The sequence below is a fragment of the Plectropomus leopardus genome, chromosome 8 (assembly GCF_026936395.1).
Source record: "Plectropomus leopardus strain MGB_pleo_1.0 chromosome 8, ASM2693639v1, whole genome shotgun sequence".
Lineage (NCBI taxonomy): Eukaryota > Metazoa > Chordata > Actinopteri > Perciformes > Serranidae > Plectropomus > Plectropomus leopardus.
The window spans coordinates 36,051,551-36,073,719 of NC_142183.1; the positions used below are offsets into that span (position 1 = coordinate 36,051,551).

Below are 22,169 nucleotides of genomic sequence, written 5' to 3' on the forward strand. Positions count from 1 at the left end.
GATTCACTGGGTTACCCACATTTTTGAGTTTGTGGTCTCATTACTCCTTCTGCTTCTTTCCTGTTGCACTCAACTGATTTAACAATTTATTTCAAAGCACTGTTTGACTGAAAAAATCTAAATTTTAATCTGCATTGGATATATGTGTGTAGGTGCAGTGGAGTGAACATTATATTGCCACTCAGTGATTTTAATCCCATCTGTGGCGTGCGTGTGGGTAATTTTCCACCCCTATCCCAGTAATAATTATCTCATAATTACTGAGAGTTTTCCAACAAACTGGCAGATCCTCATGTAATTTAAATCCTCTCCGACACAACGTCCTTTTGTTTTAGAGTGGATCTTTGAGTTTTGTCCACAGACAGAGAGGCTTGTCATACTAGCTTTAAATATATATTTTTTTATCAGGGTGAAATTTGACTTTTGTGTGAAAATGGAAAAAGTGAAATGGAAAAAGTAAAAAAGGCTTTGGATTATTAGACACCAACACATAACTATAAAGCAAGAAATCTCGGTCTCTGTTTTCTTCACATGTCATGAGAAACATTCATCTGATCTCCTTCACACTTGGCAGGTGTATTGCAGGGGACCTAAGGACGTGCACTGTCGAATTTGGTGCCACTTGGACATGTTCAATATTAAACAATTTGAGGTAGCTCCCAAGATTTAAGAACATTTCTAGGTCTTTAGGACATTAGTATTTAAGGGCATTTCTAAGATTTTAGCGCGTTAGGGTCTTAGATAGGACCTCTGTCAGGTGGTATGGGGGATCCTCCACTGGCACTTTTTTATCAACAAGCTCTATTTGCTCAATTAATTCCACTTTAATTCCATGGTTCTGTTTCTTGCACTGTTACAGTGTTACTTGTGTTACTTGTTTTGTTTTGCACTGCTAGACTCGTACTTTTTATATTTTATATTTTATTTTTTATATTTGTATCTTCTATTTTATCTGTTTTTTTCTATATTTATGTTGCACCAACCCACCAGAACAAATTCCTCGTATTGCGTTAACTATACCTGGCAATAAATCTTTTTCTGATTCTGATTCTGATTCTGAATTCCAATGCTGTTTTATTCACTCTGGCACCTTATGGATACTAAAAGTACAAAAATAATTCCCAGTGTGAATCTCTTGATTTTTATTGTGAATTAAAAAAAGGTTGAGGGGCCAGGACCCTGTCAGGGGCCAGATTTGGCCAGCGGGTCATAAGTTGAGTATCAGTGTTGTAGGGTCTACATTTGCTACACTAATTTTACTATTAATGTTACCACCAGCAAAATACCTGCAGTAATCAAATCTATCTTCTACTTACTTACTGCACTGTCAAAGCAAGCGACTAACACACCTATTTTGAATACAATACCTCCACTTAGTGTTTTTTTACCATTGCTACATACTGCAGGTGGCCAGGACTTGAGTGTGTTTTTCACGTCCGGGTTTAGAGAACTTGGGGTCCCAGACAAACACCATCTTCCTGTACCTTTCACTCTTCCTCTGATGGTGAAACTGATATAATCGAACAATAGTTTTTCAGGCAGATTAGTAACTCGAAATGTAACAAAACTGATCTCGATCATAATCAAAACTTATGTGTGTAGAAGTGTAGGTCACACTGAATATAATAAATATATTTGCATGCATATATTTGACTGAGTGATGACTTTGAGAAGGAGTGTGATTTTGACCCCAAAGTCACCTCCGGTCCTATCTTTACCTCTGTTCATCTCTCCCGCCTCCCCCTGGGGACACTGCTTTCTCTTTCAGCCTTGTCCTTCAAAGCTCAACGCTCATGTCTGTAACAGACCATATTCTGTCATTTCCACAGGGTTAAAATGCAGTCTAGAATGCTGAGTTGAATCACAGAGAAATACAGTAAATATTTTATTACCAACCTCCTCCTGTAATGTTAATCCCATTTGAATGGAGCTTAATACAGAATAGCTTTAATTGTAGAGCTCACACTGCAAGAATGTTTCACAAGACAAAAAGCAGGAAAATATATTCACTAGAACCAACAAACAATACTAAAACTTGTCTCTGTGTGCAGGCTTTCATGCTGTTTGGTCACAGAGGAGGGCTGTGCTTCTCTGGTTACTGCTCTGAAGTCCAGCACCTCCCATCTGAGAGAGCTGGACCTGAGCTACAATCATCCAGGATTTTCAGGAGTCATGACGCTCTTAGCCAGACTGGAGGATCCACAGTGAAGACTGCACACTCTGAAGTATGAAACCAGTGAAAGCACGGATAACTGGGTGGTATCCACAGTACACTCTGGAGGGTACAAGTACCCCCTAATATTGCTTGAAATTGAAAATTTGTGGGATTTGTTTTTCCACTAAAATGCCTGATGAAGATCAAAACGTTGCAAAATTAAAATTTACTGGGAGCTTTAAAAAATTCATTTTTCACTTTCATACATATTTTGATATTTGAGGTCTCTCTTTTTTTCATTTGGGAGATTTTATGATTTCAGGTTCAGACCTTATTTTTAGCTACTTAATACCAGGAGTTCATTTCCATCTTTCAATGCTTTCCCTTTATTTATGTCCCTATACATTACAAAAATTACCTGTTATTATAATGTATAGGATGATTTCCTTGAGTATCTATTTTTAAAAAATAGCTTAAATTTCTTACCTGTGTGCTGAAGCTAGCAGGTTGTACACCATCACCAGCTCATACAATGTTCAAGTGGTCCCTCAAGCGTGGCACTGAAACTGTTAAATTCAGGTGGTTTATTGCTCTTAGACTGTGGTTGGCACCAAGTATGGTCAAAACCAGCTCGCTAAATACAGCTTTGTCCCTGCCGTCATTTTTTCACTGCTAGTCACACAATCATTGCCTATAGAAAGTGCTGAGTCATGCTTCTTACAGTACCTATGTTTCCTTGAGGGCAACATGATTAGGGAGGGTCCTTTCAGCCTCCTATCTCATGCTGTCACTCAACAAACCCCCACCCCTTCAGTTGATGCCACACACCCCACACCAAATCAGGGCCAAAAATCTGAAAGGCCAAAAATCTGAAACTGAAAACATGTGATCTGAAAGTGAAAACAAGAGCCCAAACAGAAAAAAAGACCTGAATCCGAAAAAGTGGGATTTAAGCTGTAAAAAAAAGGTCTGAATCTAAAAACATAAAATCTGCAAATGAAAATAACAAGACCTCAAACATCAATATATATATATATGATAATTAGACATGAAAACAAATCCAAACTAAATTTAATCTCCAAAAACAAATCCTAAACTTATTTCTAGTTTGAATACATTGCTGTATTTTTCAAAATTCAAGATAAAAACATAACCTTAAGTTTCAAAGTTTAGTGTTTCAATTTCAATTTCTGCATTCAAATTATTGAAACTTATGGCCCTGATTTAGCGCTATATATGACAACATGATAAGCAATTCTTAGGTGTATTACAGTAAATATTGTGCTTCATAATCAGACAGGGTTTGTGCTTTTCTCTGTTGCTTCCCTCAGTGTGGATCACTCTGGATTGCAGAAGTTTGACTCTTAAAAAAACTCCAAAACACTGCACAAGAATCTATTAAATAGAAATTCTGTTCATGGTAATCACAAAAGTCAAAATAATAGCCAATATTAGTTAGAATTTTTAAAACTCATAAATACACATCTTACAATTAAATACATGTGGATATATTGTATTTCTGGGCATTTATCCAATGCAAATCATATTTAGTGTCTAGAATGTGCTAATTATAAAATTTTCCACAAAAATAAACATGTGCATGCAGTTTTTTAAACATAGGATAACCTGCTAAAAATGGGCAATAGACTCCACTCTCATTGCCAGTAGAGCAGAGCTACATGGCTCTGCAGTAAACAGTATTTCTGTGTGCCTGTGTGTGTGTGTATGTGTGTGTGTGTGTGTGTGTGTGTGTGTGTGTGTGTGTGTGTGTGTGTTTCTGGTGTGTCATGTTTGACACCACAGAAAGGCTGAAAACAGGTGAGTGAACAGTAAAAAAAAAAGCAGCATGGAGACCATTGATAATATAATGGGAGTTACTTCTTGTTATTTATTTATCGACAATTCAAAAATATCACTTAAAGTTTTGAACAAATCTGTAATAGAAGCCTGCCTCCAGACATCTTAGTAAAGTTATGTCCATTGGAATGGACAGGGGTCCACGAGTGAAATTCTGGATGCCAAAGACATAATGTTCCACAGTTTATGTAGTCATTCTCAATTGAATCACTTGATATTCAGTCTCACTCACAAATTCTCTGTCATATCTATTGTATTGACTCTTCTGCTCTTCATCAGATGCCTATGAGTTCACACTGGACCCAAACACAGTCCACGCTGACCTCCAGCTGTCTGACAACAACAGGAAGGTGGAGTGGTGCAGAGAGCAGATGTATCCTGATCACTCAGACAGATTTGAGTGCTGGGAGCAGGTTGTGTGCAGAGAGGATGTGACCGCTCGCTGCTACTGGGAGGTGGAGCTGGAAGGAGGAGTTGAAATTGCAGTGACTTACAGAGACATCAGAAGGGAGGCCGGGGCTCCGACAACAGGCTTGGAAGAAATGATCAGTCTTGGAGTATGCAGTGCTCTGATGATGGCTTCTTGGCCTGGCACGGTAACAAGAGGACAGTCGTTCACACTGCACACGCCTCTGGCTCCAACAAAGTTGCAGTGTATATGGACTGGCCTGCTGGCACTCTGTCCGTCTACAGTCTCTGACACACTGATCCACCTTCACACCTTCCATGCCTCGTTCTCCAAACCTCTCCATCCGGCTTTTAAGATCGATGCTGATACATTTGGATTTGGAATATTTGGTTCCTCAGTGTGCTGTGTAGGAGGGAGTTAACACTGCTAGACTTTGCCATGTTAACATGACAGTTCAACCTGTACTCAGACATGCACACACGCACATGCACATGCACACACGTGCACACACACACACACACACACACACACACACACAGTCGCTATGGCTACATGCACACCAATATTCCAATATAATTCCAAATATGACAGTATGTGGACTTTAATGTAGGGCATATAAACTGCATATTCCTTGTTAATAGTATGAATTAGGACATTTTCCAAATTTAGCCTTTTCCGTTTAAGATGCCTGGGATATTCTGATATTTTCAGGTTTTAGGAGCACTATTGGACGTGTATACAGCCAATTTGGAATATGCATCTTTGTTATTTATTTATTTTTACAACCGCTTGTTGTCTGTTTATGGTCGGCTCTGTGCATTGTCATGGATACGTTGTACACAAACCAACTTGGCTACAGTTTGAAGGCTGTGGGGTAGAGATGCTGCTTTAAAGATTATGGAAGGCTTGGATATCAACAGGTTCTTGGATATAACATTTATATATACATTATCTTGTTCAAATTTGTATGGATTATCACATGTGGCAATCATATCACAATTTATTTTTTTGAATTGTAATTCAGTTGTTATTTACGACATCTATTGCACGTCTGTCCGTCCTGGAAGAGGGATCCCTCATCCATCCGCTCCTCCTGAGGTTTCTTCCTCCAACCCTCCAACTGCAAACATACAGTTATGCTTAATATACGCCAGAAGAAGATGATATTTTATTTGATTGCACTGTTGTGCATTCAGACTGTTTACTCAATCCTGGGCCCGGCCTGGATGCAACCATACACGTCCAACGTCCTTTTGTGAAGTTGTTGCAACTTAAAAGTGAAAATAAAATTAAATAAAAATCGTCAAATTACCCTGTTCGTTCTAAGTGTTAGCAACTGCAGTAAACCGAGTTAGTCTGAATTTACTTGAGCAGGAAAAAGATGATTGTGATAATGATTAAGTTAGGAGATCTGCAAGTTTTTTTTAAAAACTGTTTAGGAATATTCAAATATGATGCAACCATCAGAATACAGATATATAGCACGATAAACTTGGTTTACTGAAGTTACTAAAACTTAGAAAGGCTGATTTAATGAAACTTGGCACTTTTCAGTGGCAGCAACTTATTATTATTTTGTGTTTATCTAATCTTTATTTTTGTAACATTTTTATCCTTTTTTTAGCACTCAAATCACTATTTTTGGTGCTTTTTTACTATTGCTACTAATGTTGCCCCACCTTGAGTTTGATAAAGTCTTATCTTTTCTTATCTCATAATTTCATAACAAGTCCATCTAGAAGACAAAAAACAAAACAACTATACATGTGATTCGTAGTCAAATCTACCAGACTGATTATCCAGATTTGTTATGAAGTGCATTCATGCAAATTTCTTATGAATTTTATAGCTTTTGAGATTAAAAAAAAGCTGAGGTAAAATAAGTATCCACCTTTATAAAAACTCAACATTAAATTAAGATTTGCAATTGCTGAGAGAACATAAGAATACAACATTTACATCTTCAAAGTAGCCTACATGTTGACAAATCGGACAAGTAGTTTTCACTAAATTTATCATAGAACTGATAGCTAAAGTTTCATTTTCTTTTCTTACAGTAATACAACATGGAAAATTTTGTGTTGTGGGGTACCAATTTGCTATTGGTTTTATAATTGATAAGCACAGATTTATTTTTTATCTAGTTGTAGTAGTAATTGTAGTTGTGGAAGAAGAGAAGGCAGCAGTACTTCTATCACTACAATGAGCAATACTTGAAACAGACAGAAAAACAGACAAAGACAAAGAACCCTAAGTAGCCACAAGGGCCAATTAAGGGCCCCATCCACCTGAGTGGCTACAAAGGCCCACAAGTTGATCATTAATTTCTAACTGGCACCTTTCATTGGCCACAAGGGCCAATTAAGGGCCCTGTCCACCTGAGGGGCCGCAAGGGACAGTCAATGGCCCACTTGTGTTCCCTCCTCCGGAAGGCCCACAGGTGAACCAATAATTATTAACTGACATCTTTCATTGGTTGGAAGGGCCAATTAAGGGCCCCCTCTACAAGGGCCAATGGTGGAAACATAAAGGGTCAGTTAACCATTGATGACTAGTGGACAAGTAGACCAGGTATCACTAACTGGCATCTTTGTATTGGAAAAGTAACACACACACCAGGATGGCACTCTGTGTGCCCATTGCTATGGTAATTATTGGCCCGGGGGCACTCCTCCTCTCCCCTCTCTCCTCTCAGGTCAATGTCCCTGTCAAACTCCTCAATTTTACAGCCATACCTTTCACCAAATAGTCAAAATATTAGAACGAGGAAGCAAAAAGCGGTTGTAATGAATGCAGAAATACCAAATTTGCCTGAAAAAATATCTGCTACATATCCCAAATCCTTGTGTAAGAAAAAGCTTGCGGCAGCAAATTTCCAGAAATTTCTTATCTCAGTTTGTATTGGAGTAAATGGGGAGTTTTTTGGGTCTCCCTTTCTTTGGAGGTGCACTGAGCCAGCTGCGTTGGGTTGTCAGCTTTCAAACCTACCTTTTCTGACCACCGCAAGTTTTCCTACGTTCGGATGTACAAATTGTGTATGAAGACCTGAAACTGTGAGCAGCAGATGACTTTGTTTGAGATTTTTTTGTGAAAGAGCAGAGACAGAGATATCCAGAGTGCGGGAGCTCGTTATGATGTCACGTGCTCGGACCTCCAACATTCCGTCTCCATTTGGCTCCATTATAAACGCAGAAATCGTCTGAAAAGAGCATAAAACTTAAATCGGCAAAACTCCAAAACTGCAAAAGATACAAAAGAGCTGGATCATACCAGAAGAGTTGAAGGCCTTGTGACCAGTTAAACTGTTAAATGGAGTCTCTAGCTGAAAGTATGCGAAAGCAGTAGACTTTGAAAGTGGAGTGGGTTAAAGAGAATTTGAAAAATTTCCCCATTCATATAATGGGAAAAATGCATCCACACTAATAATAAGAACACAGATAAGAACACAATGTAGCAGGGAAAATGACTCATACCTGTCAATGAAATGGAAAGACGTAAAATACCTCATTTAAAACAAACAAATGTCTGCATTCCTAGAAAAAAAAACCAAATCTTAAAATAGATAAATGCAAAAACTGCAAGGAAAAATGCACAAATAGAAAAGGGGCGGGGGGCTCTCTAGAATGTCAATTATCAGGTTAAAAAGTTACAAGGCCGATGGCAGAGTCGCTCAATTTTTTGCTTAACCTCAAATCTCTTATTTTTTCAAGACGAATACTGCGTCTTAATGTGAAAACGTGTCCGGAAGGCGGTGTATTGGGTGTTGTTACGGCTGCCTTTACGCAGCTTTGTACCGATGCCTGCCATCACCGTACCTGGATGAGACGCTCCTGCATCCAGCTGTGTCCTCGCGCACAGTGCCGAAGTGTCAGGCGCGAGTCAGGACCATACATACCGGCGGCCGGAGAGCTCGTGCCTCCTCGTTAACCGTAACGGCTGGCTAATATCCACACAGGTGTCCCACGAGACCCGGTTATAGCCTGGCGACGAGAAAAAGGGGGCACCGCATCTGTTGCCTGGGTGAATTCATTAACACGTTAGCATCCAGCTAGCTAGCTATCTTCAAGGTACCTGGCACAACGAGGTGTAAGTTGCACCGAAAATCACGAATGTCATCTCGGTTTTCCAGCGGACAGCGCTCGACATGAAGCTTCGGTAAATAGCGGTTTCGGTTACGGGGCGATATATTAACGTTACGTCCTGAAAAGAGTACGGTCCGTAAAGGTGTAGCAATGGGTTTGATGTAAGGCTAAGGAGCTAACGGGAGCTAGCAGGCTAGCTTCATGGAGAGTCAGTTGTAGCTCTGCGGCTGCTGCAGAGAGTAGCTCGGAGCTACACACCCTGCTAGCTAACATGGAGTGTTTGTTTCCCACTAAGCCTGAAGCTGTCTCACATAGATAAATACAATGACAATTCTGGATTCGATAGTCAGCTAGAAGGCCGACGCGACAATGGAGTCTTTCCTGCAGATAGCTCCCCACTCCCTGGCCATAGTGCTGTCCAGGGTCGGGGCTGGGGAGGCGGTGGGGGCCGCCGGGGTGTCAGAGAGCGACGCGCTGCCGAGACACCACACCGGCTATGAGATTTTCGCCGATTTCAAAGCAGAAAACACCCAGCAACATGTGTGGAACCAGAGGATTACCGAGGCTGTGTCCGAGACCTTTTTCCTGGGATGGATAGACGAGCATGTGCTGTTGATCCAGGGGAAGGAGGACCACCTGGAGGTGCTGAGGGAGGGATGGATGCGGAGGTCCCTCAATCCGCCGCGGGGATTCACCATTAAGTACCTGGGTAAGGCCTCTGTCTTCCATGTCTGCTGAGGTGTAGGCCGACTTATTCTCATGTGCTTGTGATTGTGTTTCCATTGACATCATGCGACACGACTACATCCATACAGCAGGAGACACTGACGCTGCCGGTCTCCATCACCACAGCGTGATGGACCATGTCTATGTTGTCTCATTTCTAAAACTGGTCAGCCAGAAATTTCAATGGCAGATTGAACATTTTAAGATAAATCACAAAGTGATGGGATGTAACTAAGTTACTGTGCTTTACTGGTTACTTTAAAATAGAAGATTTTTAAATAAAAATAAGAGTTTATAAAACATGGTAAAATAACGAAATTAGACAGTTGACATGGAAAATACCTTGCCAACTGCTTTAATAAAACGAATAAGTTTTTTTTCTTTCTTAAAAAGATAATTTTAAGTTTGGGTTTTTTAAATAGATTTTTTTTATTGGGCACTTTCAATGCTGTAAGTGCATTTTTCTGATTACATTTACTTTTACTTAAGTTACATTTTTAATGCATGACTTTTACTTTCAGCAGATTATTTTCACAGTGTGATAGTTATACTTTTACTCAAACAAAGGATACTTCCACCACCACTGGAATCACATTATAGGAAAACTAACAATTCAGGGGGCTACGATTGGATTGAAAAATCATTATCGATGCATCAAAATTGAGATTTTTCCATATATGATGTCTTTTTCTCACTTGCCAGTACTTGCTACTTTTGAAACATAGCTTTTTAAAAACGCAAATAACTATCCATAATTAAATAACAGATGAATTTTCGTGCACACGGTGTGTCTCTTGTACAGGACATACTAAAGCACCACACACCTGGAACCTCTTTGCCCATGTTTTGTGTTGAAGTAGCTAATGGGAACAAAGATTTTTTTTAATTAGTCTAATATTGAGAGAGACTGCTGCAGCTGGCAGCAGTGAAACAGGCTGTAATGTAATTACTTGGGGCAGTTGTACACCAAAAATTAATGACCACTTATATTGCTTGTTTTTGCCACTGACAGGCTCATGTTATTATGGTTAGTGTCTGACAGCATCATGTAAAGGATCCCCACGGAGATAGATCTTTTTTATTAAAGCGTAGGATCATTTTGTTTAACCAGAAAAAGCATTGTGGCTCTATACACACTTAAATTGCCTTTTATTTAAATAGAGTCTAGTGGGTTTGATGATAGAGATGTCATTGTCAGATTCAGAGTATTTTAAATTAGAATAAAAACACTGAGCCTATTAGTGGCAAAAAAAAAAAAAATTGTGGATGCACAATGACAGTGTGTAATTGGCCTGAGTCATTCAATTTTAGCTTATCTTGCTTACTGCTGGGACAGTTCCAAAACTTCTCATCACTTGGACCCAAAAACATGGGAAAAAAGGGTGAAAGTTAAAAAAATAAGTTACCTTTTAAAGATAAATTGTCATTAGCCTTTCTATTTTAAAAAAAGTTTTCTGCAGTCATTAATGAATGAATTTTTCTGAAAGCAGTCTCCTGCCTGAAAAACAAAAGGAGGGGCAGGTGGAGTGCTCCGTGTGGTGTTATTAACATCATGAGGGCAGCCTCTTTGCTGCACCGTTGGCTCCAGGGACAGCCAAGATGCTGAGCTGGCCGAGCGCAGAGTTTTTGAGGTGACACTGACGGAGCATAGTTATTTTTTCACCACAGTTTAGGTTTGATTGTTTAATGCTGCAGTTTGTGTTGGTCCCACGGGTATTGTTTGTTTACATTATTGCTGATCGCTGCCTAGCTCCGGTAATGTTAATCTTTGGGTGATGACATAGAAAACAGCCAATCAGAGCTGATGAGTCTCTAACACAGCTGTCAGTCATGTCATCACTGCTCATGAACTGCGGTCAGACTGCCAAACTAGGCAGTGCTGATCACATCAAGATTCTGTTACTGTGTTGCCTATCTCTCGCTTCAAAAATGTATTGTAAATGTAAATGTAAACAGAAATGTATTTTGTTGTACTGTTCAACTGTAAAATGAGAAATTTTGTGACCTGGTCACCATTTTGAAAATGTTTAAGAATGCTGGTGCTATTTTGGTTCTGTGCAGCAGTGCATAGTGCATAAAGACCAGCTGAGGTGGAATATAGAATGCATCGTGCGTGGCTCGAAATGATTTTTTCGTGTTCATGTTCAGTTTATTACAATATAATTTGAGTTCACTGTCCCTGTACCGAAATGTGCAGTGAAACCACTACAAATTTGATATGGTCTGTGGGACATTCTTAGTAGATATCCATTGCACTTCTCAGCAAACTTAATATGAAAAGTCACTTTTGCTAAAACTTTAAGGTTGGACTGGAGGCTGTGACCCACAGGGTTGATGAGCTGCTGTAATCCAACATTTCCTCACAAAAAAAATCAGAATATTGAATTTTAAAGGACCCATCTGATGTGTGTTGAGATGTGTGGATTATTACAACAACCTCCTGTCATTTGAGGTGTTTTAAAACAGGAACACTGCTTCTGGACTATAGAGTGATGAATGTTGAGGAAATGCAATAATTGAAACATTTTGAGCACAAGGATGTAGCATAAATTTGACTGGGTTTGAATACTTTCTGAATGGACTGTGTACTCAAACTCATTAAGCATACATGCTTTCCTACATGTAAGAAGTGAGTGAGTGAGTGAGTGAATGTCAGAGTTTTCTGCTCTGATTAAAGAGAAGAAAGGCAGGAGTGCTATGAATAAAGGTCTTATTCTCCCCACAACCCCAGGCATGTACACACACCCACACTCTCTCTCTCCCTCACACACATACACACACACACACACACACACACACACACACACACACACTCACACACTTACACAGGACTGGTGGTGGTAGAATGGGAAGCAGACATGCATACATACCACAGATAATATGTGTATCAGATATTTGACCTCTGTTCAGGACCTGAGATGATGTGCTCACTGCCTTTGTCCATCTACTAGTTTGTCTGATGTTGTGTGCATTGTTGCTGTCCAGACCTTTGCATCTGCCCTCTCCCCAGAGTTTGATCTGACTGATTGATCTGGCATTTTGACATGAAACATAAAACTCAGCTAAAATAAAAAACCATGAGGGACATGGAGGGGCTCGATTAGCCAGTTAGTGCTAAGGGCGGGACTAACGTTGTTTTCAAACCTGGCCACATTCAGTCTAAAAGCAGGGTGCTAGGCTGGGCAGTATGTAATCTTTCAAAAACTTCATAACTTCCAGAAATTTCACTGGGGTATACAATATATGATGATATGAGTATGCGGTACTAACATCAACTGTCTCTAAGTCACAGAAGACTGATGAGGCTAAATTGCCTTGTTAACTCATCATAAAACACTTCATTCAAACTCGACAGAAACAAAATAAATTTCACCCAAACCGTCTTGGTTACTCTTGTTAGTAATCTAGCCAGTAAGTCGACTGTTCCAACAATCACCAGGTCAAAATGAATCCTTGATGAACCAGAGACTGAGCTCTGGTGGTGTGTGCTGTGCACGACGTACAATCAGTTTAATAGAAGGAGGAACGCCTGTGTTTATGACGGTATTGAAAAACATGGGATTCCTAAATACCCTGGCATTCTGTAATACTGTGATAGTGCCCAAGCTTTTGGTGTGCGTTGCTTTGTTATGGTTTGCAGGTTGAAAGACAGGTCTTGTTTCTGTTGTTTAGTGGGTTTGTCAGAGGTGTTACCCAGTTAGCAGCGAGGTATGTTAAACAAGTTCTAGTACATCTTTACTTATATTATGTACATTTTTTGTTTTTATTTGGAATCTGCTTTGGCAATGTGACATATGTCTCCCATACCAATAAAGCCCCTTTGAACTGAGCTGACTTAAACCCTGTCGTATGAGAAGGCAGTACAGTGTTCAATTTACCTCCATTTTTAAATTAAACATGTTGTCAGGTCTGAATGCAGCACTGTTGTCAAGCGTAGTCAAGCGCTGTGCCAGAACCAGTGTGGAGTAATGGCAGCAATGACAAGCACTTTTAGGCTCTGCTATTGAGGCTGTTCTAAATCGACGTCATCTCAATATCGCCAGACATTTTCGTTTGTTTTTACTTTACTGTGTTTCACACTTAAATCCCTGGTATAACAAGTATGTTGTCATGGCTATGCGTCAGTGTGGACTTTAAATGACATTACATTCAGGCAGATGTGTGGGTCTAGTAATTGGTTAAGGCAAATCAAATCCTTTTCTCTAATGGAAATTGGTTAGGTAGTGGATTGGATGCAGTGTCAGACTGGAGATGGAAATGGAGTATAACCAGCTGACAATTTTGTCTGATATCAGGCAATGATCTGTAGTGTCTTTGGTGAACAACTCAAGCTTCATACCAATGTGTACCATTTTGGTATTTAACTTGACTTTAATATCAGATATGCAAACTTGACACTTCTTCAATCTAAGATGACACCTCTTGGCACATGTAACAAGCCTAGATGATCTCATATGGTTCATTCTCACTGCACAGAAATCTGCTAACATCCGGCTTTTGAATGCAGTGGGAAAGCGAAAGGCACCACTGCGGTGGTCATGTGTTTTTATCGCCTCTGGCTCTAATCAGTATTGATGGGAACACAACACCAGTGTGAACATGCTATTTCACCTCCTTAACCAGGGAAATGCGATGATGCGCCGACACTAATTACCATCTATATTTGCCTAAGCAGTGCTCAAAAAATGATCTATATTATTCTTCACTGAGTTTGAAAGAAAGACTGAATATGAGGTAAAGAGAAGTAACCACCGTTAAGGTTTCACAGACCTCTGTCAATGCTGTTTTCTACTGTTTACCTGTTCTCCTGCCTGCCCATGATGTCAAAAGGACACACCAAAACAACACATACGTACTCCTCTGCCACAGAGTCGTGTTCACAGCTTTGCTCTACTGGCAAATGCAGGCACACATTTTGGTGGAAAAAGGGGTATTACAGTAATGTTTAGATAATGTTGTTGATATACAACTATTTGTCAAATATGCGATTGTTTATTAACCTGATATGGTTGAGTTGTCTTGATTTAGCAAACACTAGCCCTCATAATTTGGATGTACGGTTTGATGTTAATGTTGATTCTAACATTATTTTGGTAATGTTACCATTATGCCAATGATGACAACATAAGTTTAGCTCTTCTGCCACGTCATTATCAAACTTTTTACTAGGCTTTACACAGATCATATCGGCTATATCGGATCGGCCGATATTTGGCATTTTTTGAAATGATCGGGATCGGGCGTCATGTCATAAATCACCGATCCGATCAATGACGTCATGGTCGTGTTGAAATTTTTTTAATCTGTCTCATTTACTCCAAACTAGTTTCACAGCATTGACATGTTTATTTGTTTGTATCTGAGAGCTAATGATTCATGATTAAAAAAACTTCATTTTCTTCTTTGTGCCTCTTCCTGTTTTGAGTACTGTCGCTATGTGACAGACAATAAAGTTTCTTTGAATCTTCACTACAGCAACATCTTTGTTTGCGACACAAACAAAGATGTCGGAGGTGTGGAAGTTTTTCAAAGTGAGAGAAACAGACATAGCACAAGCTATCTGCAATATATGCAACGCTACAGTATCTCGCAGGGGAACATCGGCAAAAACTTTCACTTGGAAAAGATACATTCAGAAAGAAAAAGAAAAGCAAACTCCGAAACGGATGCTAAAGCAAACAACTTTGGACAGTGCTGCTCGTCCGTATAGTCGGGACAGTGAGAAGGCAAGGGGTGGCACAAGGAGGCTGATGGAGTTTATTGTGCTGTCTGACCTGCCGTTTAATATTGTGGAGAACCCTGCATTTCAACGGCTGCTAACTTACTTTGATCCACGCTACCGCCTCCCAGGGCACACGTATTGCGGTGAGACAGGTCTGAGTGAGCTACACCGGGATGTCCATTCACGTGTAGAGAGCCTTCTGATGGAGGGCAATCCTTCTATCATTTTCACTACAGACATTTGGTCCTCAGACGTCAGCCCAATGTCACTACTGAGTTTAATGGCCCAGTGGATTGACTCAAACGTTAAACTCCGAACGTGATCGGACCGGTGATCGGTTATCGGTTTATTTAAACTCACTGATTGGTGATCGGTGATCGGCCCAAAAATCGTGATCGTGTAAAGCCTACTTTTTACCCCTGATGGGTTTGCATGCCTGTTATTTTTCAAAACCGGTGCAAATTGGCTAATTTGCTGGTGTGTTTTTTGTAATTGTTTGTGTGCAGTTTTGTAGTGATGCATTCATGGCTGCAGTGGCTTAGTTTAATGTGGTTTTACTGACAGTGAAGGCATGGATGGCATCTGCATCCTCGAACAGAAGTGAATGTGGAAATGATTTAGTGTTCAAGGACTGGCTGGCATTATTCTATTCTTTATCTTGTGTATAAGAGAAATGTAGAACCTTGCCAGACTTGTCCTCACTTACTCCACTCTTCTCTCAGCTTGTCTTCAGTCCTGCCTGTATAGCTCTCCTCTGCAGTGGGTATAAGTGCCTAATGTCTGTTTGGGTGTCTGTGTTTGGCTCAGGGGCACTCAAACAGCCATTACTGAGAGGACTGAGTTACAGTAACTATGTGCTAACCACATATATTTTTCTGCGTCTGTCGACACACACACACACACACACACACACACACACACACACACACACACACACACACACACACACACACACACACACACACACACACACGCACACACACACTCTCTTGATCATGTACAGACAGATAAAGTGAATTTTGAAAGTAATTAAGCCAAGCCTTTCATCAGGAGAAAATTACTTTTACCACTCACAGATCAGTTTCTGTGTTGGAGCCAGCTGTGTGTGCCTGCGAGCATGGAGTTTGCTGCCGCTCTACCTCACTCTGTGTCTGTCTCTCCTCTTTTGTTTGTCTGACTCTTTCATTTTGGTAACCTTTTAATTTGTTTTATTTGAAACTCAAAGCCCTGTGCTGACAGGACAGGATTTTTCCTGGTGTCACCAAAGCAAAAAACATAACAGCTGCATCAACAACCACAGCAACCCAACTGTAAATCTGTTTTCTTCCGCCCTGGCTTTATCTAACCCGGTAAAAACACAGAGCTGGAATAAACACTGTAGCATGACTGAGCATGACAGAGACAGAGTTCTGCTGAAGAGCAGGGGAGAATAAACCAACAGACCTTTTGTGATGATAGTGCAATACAGACTGAGCAGTTCCTCTTGAAACTTTTTACAGTAGAGCCTTGCAGGGAGGGAGTTTACCCGATTTGGTCTTTAGTAGGGCTGCCGCTTAAAGGTCAGAGATTCAAATCATCAGTTGGAGACCCCTCAGTTGATTGACATTGCTTCAGGTCCTGCAGTCTTTTTTTGGGGGGGTTCTTTTTGCAGGTCAGTTTGGTGTGCAGTGTACTTCTGGGGATGTTTTGGTCCCCAGTTTAGGATGTGGATTTAGCACTTATGACTTTCAGGATACTCTTTGATAGAAGCAGCTGTGGACACGATGCAGAGGAGGAATGACTTTGCACTGTAAGGCTCTGATATGACATTTTATTCTATCTTCTGCTTAGAAGTGGTGAATTTACAGCTCACAGCAACTTAATATGATACAGTCTCTGGATTTTGTTTGATCAGCAAAGTGTCAGCAAAAAATGTTGTTGTACATTTGCACTTTTTAGTGCTGTTAGCTTGTTTAATATATTGCATGAATGCCGCTGTCACATTGAAAGTTCCGTTGAGCCCCTTCAAAATGAAAAAAAACCCCAAATGTGGCATATTCGTATTGGACAGCCTATTCTGATTCAACTGGCATAATTTTAAGTTGGCGACAGTCTTTAATTTGGGAGTTACTAAAGAAGGTGTTGAGTTTTACTCCCTGGATAGCTTGAGCCTTCATGACAACATCACAATGACGTCACATATCCTGTGCCATTATTGAGTGCCCCTGGCGTGCTGCTGCTCCGTATGTGCCCAGAGTATGCTCTGTGCTCTGAGAGTGTGGTGCATTTAGTAACAGCACAGGATTCATATTCCAGTGGCATGGTTCAGCTTCAAAAGTATCCTGCTCCAAAAATATAAAATCATAACGCGGCAGATAATTGTGTGGGAAACCCTGAAGTAAGTCTCAAAAGGTCATAAGGCATAACGTCTGGAGCTGCTTCATAGACAGTAAATGAGAACCTGATTTTATAGACCCACAGATTGTTGTGTTTTATACCCAAATGAGCTTTTTTCTTTTTTAGTATTCTCAGTTCTTATACAGAAAATGTTCCCATATACTCAGTCAGAACATTCCCCTGGCTGCTCTCAGTGTCATCTAGAACATCTTTCACATTCACTGTCTGTGGAGCAGCTCCACACTTTCTACCCCATGCCATCACAACTTTGAGTTTTAGAACTAGTTTGGGAGAGAGTTGTTATTGTCTACTAATATTTTGGACTGTCTCAGACCACATGAATAACGTATCAATGCTGGAAACAATAGTTCCTCTAATGTGTAGTTCCTGATGTTGCTGATGCCTTCTATTGTTCACACCAACATGTCAGCAGTTCTTGGCAGCACTGAGAAGAGTGAGAGGCTGGCTGCCACATTCATGCACACGCATGGCCATCACTGACAAGTTTGCATGTGCTGCATTCACACCTTTTTCCATAAGCGACCCTTTTACTATCATGTTGTAAACTGATGACCCCATATTAAGTGACATATTCTAGATATTTGACGTTGTGTTCTATCAATGCATAACAATAACAGTACAGAACAAATAATAATCTCTACAATGAACAAATAGTCACTTCAGGAAGCTTGAGGTCAAATGATTTGGCTGAATCTTGAGCAGATTATTTACATTGAGTTTTGTATCAGAGATGAGCTTGCCTGATATTTTAGGAACATTTCATACAGTTCTGTCTATATTACATAATTTTTTATTTTTAACAATGTTTGTGTTTTCTTTTCCTTGCACTATAGACACTTGTGAACAATTCTGGGGTTTGAGAACATGTATGAATAAGACAGACTTTTATTATAACTTTCTTAAGAAAAAATTAAGAAAAAACTATATTGGTAGACAAGCCCCTATGAGAACAAAAACAATAGGGCTCCAGCAGTGATTGTCATTACTTGGACCCCAAAATACACAACAATGATAACTCTGGTCACAGGCAACTCCCTTTTGTTGTGTAATATGACATGTCTGATGTAAAAAAAACCAAAAAAAAACCTTTTGAGTATTACTCAAAATGCCTTCTTCGTCCTCTGATATTTTGCTCATATATATTTTAAACATTTTACATCCTGAATTGCCTTTTCAAATTCTCATTTTTAGGAAGTATAGGAAGTATTTATTTTGTGGAAAAAAACTCAAACTTCCAGGTTGCTCTTCGATTGGTATTTAATGCAGTAACCAAGTTAGTCCACTAGATGACAGCAGTTCACACTGTACTTCCTCTCTACTGGTTCCTCCTTGACAACACTGGTCAAATTATCAAATAGCATTACATAAAAATTATTTATAAATACCCACAAAAAGAATGTATGCTATCTTGTAAAAAGAAATCAAATTCCAGCAGTTAAGTGTTTGACCTTTGCTTGTGTCTGCGTGTTTCTCTGCTCACACTGCTAGAATGCTGCATCACTCAGTGACATGACAGCTTTGACATTGTCAGGGGTCACCTACTTGTGTTTGTCACTGTTACTTCACATTTTGTGTCAGAGTCAGAGTCAGAGTAACTCTCTAAACTCTCAGAGTTTAACATGTTACCACCACTGTGCCAAACCATGACTCAAATCCAAGTAATTTTAATTTCTGAACTTACCAGAATTCTGTTTTCCTTTGAGGTCTAACAAATGTGTTGAATGCATTTCCTTTCTCATTTGTTAAAATTTTATTATGACCTAAAACCTTCATTACATTCATGTTAGCTTGTTCTTCAAATTCTTCACGAAGCCTCCTTCTTCCCTGCTGAGTGCAGGCACATTTAAAGGGCAGTGTTGCTGCCACCAGCTGTCTCTCATTGGAATAGCATGGCTTACATCCACTACCATGCATCACAGCTCTGTACAGATGGCAGGAATGTGTTGTGCCACTTGCATGAACATGAATCGTTGTGCATTCTAGAAGAGCATGAGATATCAATCTCAATCTCTCTTAAAACTCCATGGGCTACATTAAAGTGAGATATTAAGGTGCTGTAGTGTCATGGTTTCTCGTTTCATTTGGCTTCTTTGCTCCAGAAGAGAAAGCACTAGTGGAGATCATTAGATGTTGTGTGCACAACAATCACCATATGTAGTTTCTGAGCCAGGATTGTGTGGGAAGGGGTCAGATGGGCCCAGGTGTACTTTATAGGGGGTCACTGCTCCATCCAGACCATACTGTGAAAACAACACTAGATTTGTGCTACAAAATAATATTAAAATGATATGAGAACTGATATCAGACATATTCTTTTAGACCTTATATTTCACTTTGATCACTCTAAACAAAATAATGTTAATTTGAAATGACAAAATCATATGGATCAGAAATAATAATACTCACATACTGTCATGTTAAAATGATCACTATTAATATATAAATATCCCTGTACACTGTATATTCTGTCACATCCACATACCTCATGCATTATTCCACTCTATTTCATGCACAGTAATTCCATATTTATTTCAACACCCTTTGCACTCTGAACCATAGACTATACAAAGATGGATGACATGCTCCCACTTACCTCTGCTATACTGAAGAGAGGTTAAAATATCCAAGACATGGGCGTTGCCATCTTGCGAGGGTGATGCCATTGAGAGCCGGATTCCGGACTTCCTGCCAAAACACCTGTCAGAGCAATCGAGAGCAGCGCCATTGAATGCGAGTGCATGGATTTGCTGTCACAGCTGTCAATCATGGCAGAAAAGCCCCATTTGCATAATAAAATAACTTATTGAAACCAAACTTTTCATCAAAACAAACACGTGAACAAACATCAGGTTGTTGATGAGAACTTCCTTCAGTCACAGAAACCATCTTTAGAAAAAATATATCTGCTATGAGTTTTTATTTTAGCCTATGTCCCATTCACTAACATGGGGCGGGCCTGAAGACCTGTACTGCAGTCAGACACTAGGGGGCGATCCAGATTAAAATGTTACACTTTGGGGAAACTGTCATGTCATCCATCTTTATATAGGCCTAAGGTTTATGCTCTAAACCATAGCACTACTGCATTACTGTTTACAGTTTCATTGTGTCAGATCTTAGGTTTACCTTTGTTCAGCTAGGTTGTTCTTATTTTAGTTGTCTTTAGCTATGTTTATGTGTATGTACATAGACAATATGTCGAGTCCGATGCCTGTATGTGTTCATACTTACTTGGCCATGAAGGCTGATTCTGATACTTTTACTTATGTAAGGTTTAGAGTGCAGTACTTTTACTTGTAGTGGAGTATTTTCACAGTACAGGGCTCTATGCTAACTTTTTTCCCAAGAAGTAAATGTGTCTAAATGAAAAAAAAAAAGTAGTTGCATACAAAGAAAATTAGGATCACAATTCAAAATGTTCCAAGATGGAGTTTATTAAACCATTAATTGCGGTCATAGGCTATGCCATGCTACTATGCGTGTGTGTGTTCCTTTTCCTTGTGTATTGTAATGGTTCTGTAATACAGTTTTTCTCTCCTGATGCTGTGAGTGAGGTGGCTGATAGATGAAAAAACCCACTGCCATGCATATTTTTTTACTGCCCAAAATGATGAAATGCCTTTTTTGTTTCACATAAAAGTTTGTTTCAGTACATTTAATGGAGAAAAATGCTCTATTATGCCGACGCCAAGAACAACTTATTACTATAGCCTTAGCATGTAAATAAGTTCACTCTGGTAAGCCGTGATGCACTGTGTATGTTAAGGCCTTTTAGTCTGAAAGGTAAGGGAGGAAGTGGAGCTATGCTACGGACTAAAATGTGGGAGAAAGTAAAAAATTTGCTGTCTTGGTTCAAACTACGTGGCCCTCAGTGTCCTTACTTTATAACCTTTTTAAGTATGCGTGCAATGCTAGCAAGCATCAGAGCGGCAGCAAGTGATAGTTTAGCCAATCACCTGATGTCCTGTGTAGTAAACAGTGCTGCAGAATTAGTAGTGCCCGAGTTGGTCAGGTTTTGTCACACAGGTGCAGGTGTTTGTGAGTGTGTCACAGACAGCAGGAGCAGCTTAGGAGCAGCTTAGAAGCAGCAGAGCCCTGCACCCCTACATGACACCAAAATGCAACAGGGACTTTCAGCATAGTTTAATGATGTGACTATTTTTTTTTTTGCTTTTTTTTTACTGTAGAGTCCTGCAGTGTAATAGTACTTTTACTTAAGTACCTTTACTTAAGTAAAGCTGTTATTACAACAGTTACTTCAATGTGTTAGACATGTGGCGTTCATGTAAACAGTACAGTACAGTACGGTACAGCCAGAGATTGTATTGTGTTACGTTGCTGTGAGATGTAAATTCACCACTTCTAAGCAGAAGGGAGAAGATAAAGTTATCACTGAGCCTGGCCGGGCAAAGGCTCTCTTCCTCCAGGCAGCTGCCTCTGTCTCAGTCACCCTGGGTTCTTCTTCTAACTTCTTGTACCAAAGAGCAGTGTAAAAGTGAGGAGCACTCACTCTGCAGCCTAAATCAGAGGTCTGAAATGTCCCCAGAGGTACATAGCACATTGACTGACAAAAACAAAACAAAATAAATGACTGCTGAACTCAGAGAATCTCAATTGACTGAGGGGTCTCTAAGTCATGATTTTTAAAAAACAACCTTTAACTGTCATTGGGCAGCCCTAATATTTAATCAACATTTAAGAACAATAAAACTTTAATTAATAGCCCAGGCTATTATTTGCTTAAATCATTGAACTAAACAGGCTTATATTTGGGACAGGAGTTTATAAGGAATGTGCTTTTAATTCCTTTCATACAAAACT

The 22,169-nt window shown here is 39.8% G+C and overlaps 2 protein-coding genes across 2 annotated transcripts in view; both read left to right on the plus strand.

The window, feature by feature from the left end:
* Nucleotides 1–3,942: 3,942 nt before the first annotated feature.
* On the plus strand, nucleotides 3,943–4,842 carry LOC148188991 (neoverrucotoxin subunit alpha-like). Its single transcript, XM_088080664.1, has 2 exons — nucleotides 3,943–3,973; nucleotides 4,292–4,842. Exons 1-2 carry the CDS (start codon nucleotides 3,943–3,945, stop codon nucleotides 4,840–4,842), a joined length of 582 nt encoding a protein of 193 aa, XP_087936790.1.
* Nucleotides 4,843–7,085: 2,243 nt separating this feature from the next.
* Nucleotides 7,086–22,169, plus strand: part of LOC121947911 (storkhead-box protein 2-like) — a 78,649-nt gene continuing 63,565 nt past the window's right edge. Inside the window, exon 1 of the mRNA XM_042493098.2 lies at nucleotides 7,086–9,212. Coding sequence (XP_042349032.2) covers nucleotides 8,873–9,212 — 340 coding nt within the window. The 5' untranslated portion in view covers nucleotides 7,086–8,872. The remainder of the gene's footprint in view (nucleotides 9,213–22,169) is intronic.

Bases quoted from the DNA above. Each gene is read 5' to 3' on its own strand.
- LOC148188991 (XM_088080664.1), top strand. From the start codon at position 3,943: ATGTTTGACACCACAGAAAGGCTGAAAACAG. The intron at 3,974-4,291 runs GTGAGTGAACAG...GCTCTTCATCAG, and splicing joins CACAGAAAGGCTGAAAACAG to ATGCCTATGAGTTCACACTG.